This window comes from Pundamilia nyererei, unplaced genomic scaffold (genome assembly GCF_000239375.1).
Source record: "Pundamilia nyererei isolate P.nyererei 1_Seehausen unplaced genomic scaffold, PunNye1.0 scaffold00100, whole genome shotgun sequence".
NCBI lineage: Eukaryota > Metazoa > Chordata > Actinopteri > Cichliformes > Cichlidae > Pundamilia > Pundamilia nyererei.
In genome coordinates, this window is record NW_005187501.1 from 938,206 (window position 1) to 939,963 (window position 1,758).

At 42.3% G+C, this 1,758-nt stretch overlaps 1 protein-coding gene across 1 annotated transcript in view; it reads right to left on the reverse strand.

Annotated features, from left to right (window-relative positions):
• prpf6 (PRP6 pre-mRNA processing factor 6 homolog (S. cerevisiae)) overlaps positions 1-1,758 on the reverse strand; it is a 14,784-nt gene that overhangs the window by 9,238 nt on the left and 3,788 nt on the right. The window contains exons 7-9 of the mRNA XM_013912755.1: positions 1,569-1,731; positions 732-850; positions 405-623 (exon numbers count right to left, since the gene is read on the reverse strand). Of these exons, the coding sequence (XP_013768209.1) occupies positions 405-623; positions 732-850; positions 1,569-1,731 (501 nt within the window). The remainder of the gene's footprint in view (positions 1-404; positions 624-731; positions 851-1,568; positions 1,732-1,758) is intronic.

The following is a 1,758-nucleotide window of genomic DNA, read 5'->3' on the forward strand; positions in this document are numbered from 1 at the left end:
TTAAAAAATGGGATGTGACAAAGACGAATGAGCATGCCTGTGAAATGGCTTGTTTATTGGCTGTTGCCTGGTCAATCACAAGTTGTTAGCCAATGAGCATATCCTCTCTTTTTTTTTAAGGAAACATATTCAATTTTTTTCCCTTCAGCATGTCCTGAAATGAGTGACTGATCCCATTAAATCATATTGAAAATTTAAATGCTAAGAAAGCCATTTTTTCCATTTTGACTTTTTGTGACTTTTTGAGTCCTCACCGTCTGTTAGCCTTCAGATCGAATGCAGGTTTAAAGCACATCACAGTTCAAAGTGGGAGCCACTCATTTATGAATAAAAATAACGAGCAATTTGGTCTCCCTTTATCTTCTCAGTCATTTCAAAGAAAACAGAAAGCCCCAGAAACAAACCTGTATCCACTGTTCTCTGTTGATCTCCACACCATTGGCACGCAGAGAAGTGATGGCTCGGTCAATGATCTTTTCGACCATCTGAGTGTTCCCATTGGCCTCCTCCAGCTTCGCAGCAGTGATCCAGATGTGGCGATCAGTGGGGATATTCTCTCGAGCTTTGTTCAGGACACGACGAGCGTTCTCATACGTCTCTAACCGGGCCAGTGCCAGCCAGAGCTAGAGAGGACAGAGAGTTAGTTATAAAGTTCATTGCATATGTTCATATATTGTGCTGCACTCTGAGACATTCAGTCCAATTTCCAAATGTTCATGTTGGTGAAGTACCTCCACACTTGTAGGGCAACACTCCACAGCTCTGCTGAGCATGATCCTGGCATCCTCTGGTTCCTCCAGTTCAACAGCTGTCTTCCACAGTCGAACTGACTTGGATACATTTTCCAGCGCTATGACAGGGAACAGTTAAATAAGTACTAAGTTATTTTGCTGATGCTTCTTATTTTGAATAACTTCAATGCAAGAATTCATAAAAACAAGAACACAAAAACTATTTAACAAAGATCCTATAGAGCTCAGAGAACACACAAGCACAGACAACAAAAATAAATAACATATTTTCAACAGTGTCAGCTGGGATAGGAGTGTGCTTTGTATGTAACTGAGAAAAGTAGAGCAGAGGCAACTGAACATGTAGAGGCGGAGTAAGCTCTTCCTCAGAGGAAACGCTGATCCATCTCTGTCAGTGGGGTATGCTGCTGGGAAGTGTTAATAAGCGTTTGTGTGTGTGCGTAAGTTAGAGCATTGACACCATGGTTAAATAGGGTGTCTCGCTTTGACAAGAAGCCAGAAACACAGCTGCCAAATGTAACTGTGATAAAATCTTTTGTTGCAACCTTATGAATAAAGAAAGTGAGCAGATCTGTGCGGGTGATTTTATAAGAAGATAAACAGATTGAGACTGGTCTTGAGTTTTGGCCCTGCAGAAATTAAGTTTCTTTCTTTTGGCAGAAATGGTTCATTCTGATATGCATTGCTGGGAAGGCGCATGAACTTCGGCTCATATCATAACAGGAAGACGAATTTCTGGTAATCTGTGAAAAAATAAACACAAACACACAAAAAAGCTTTTTGTTAAATATTGGAGGGGATAAACGACAACCTTACCCTTTCTGAGGACTCGTTTCTTAGCCCTGACGTCTGTCTCCAGCTCTGCAGCTCGGATATAGATGCGCACAGACTGTGGAAGGTGACGGACAGCCTGGGCTACCACCGCTTTGGCTGTGTCACCAGGCTGGAGCCTGGCAGCCTCCAGCCACACATCCTCACTCTAATCCAAAGGGAAAACACTTATTTA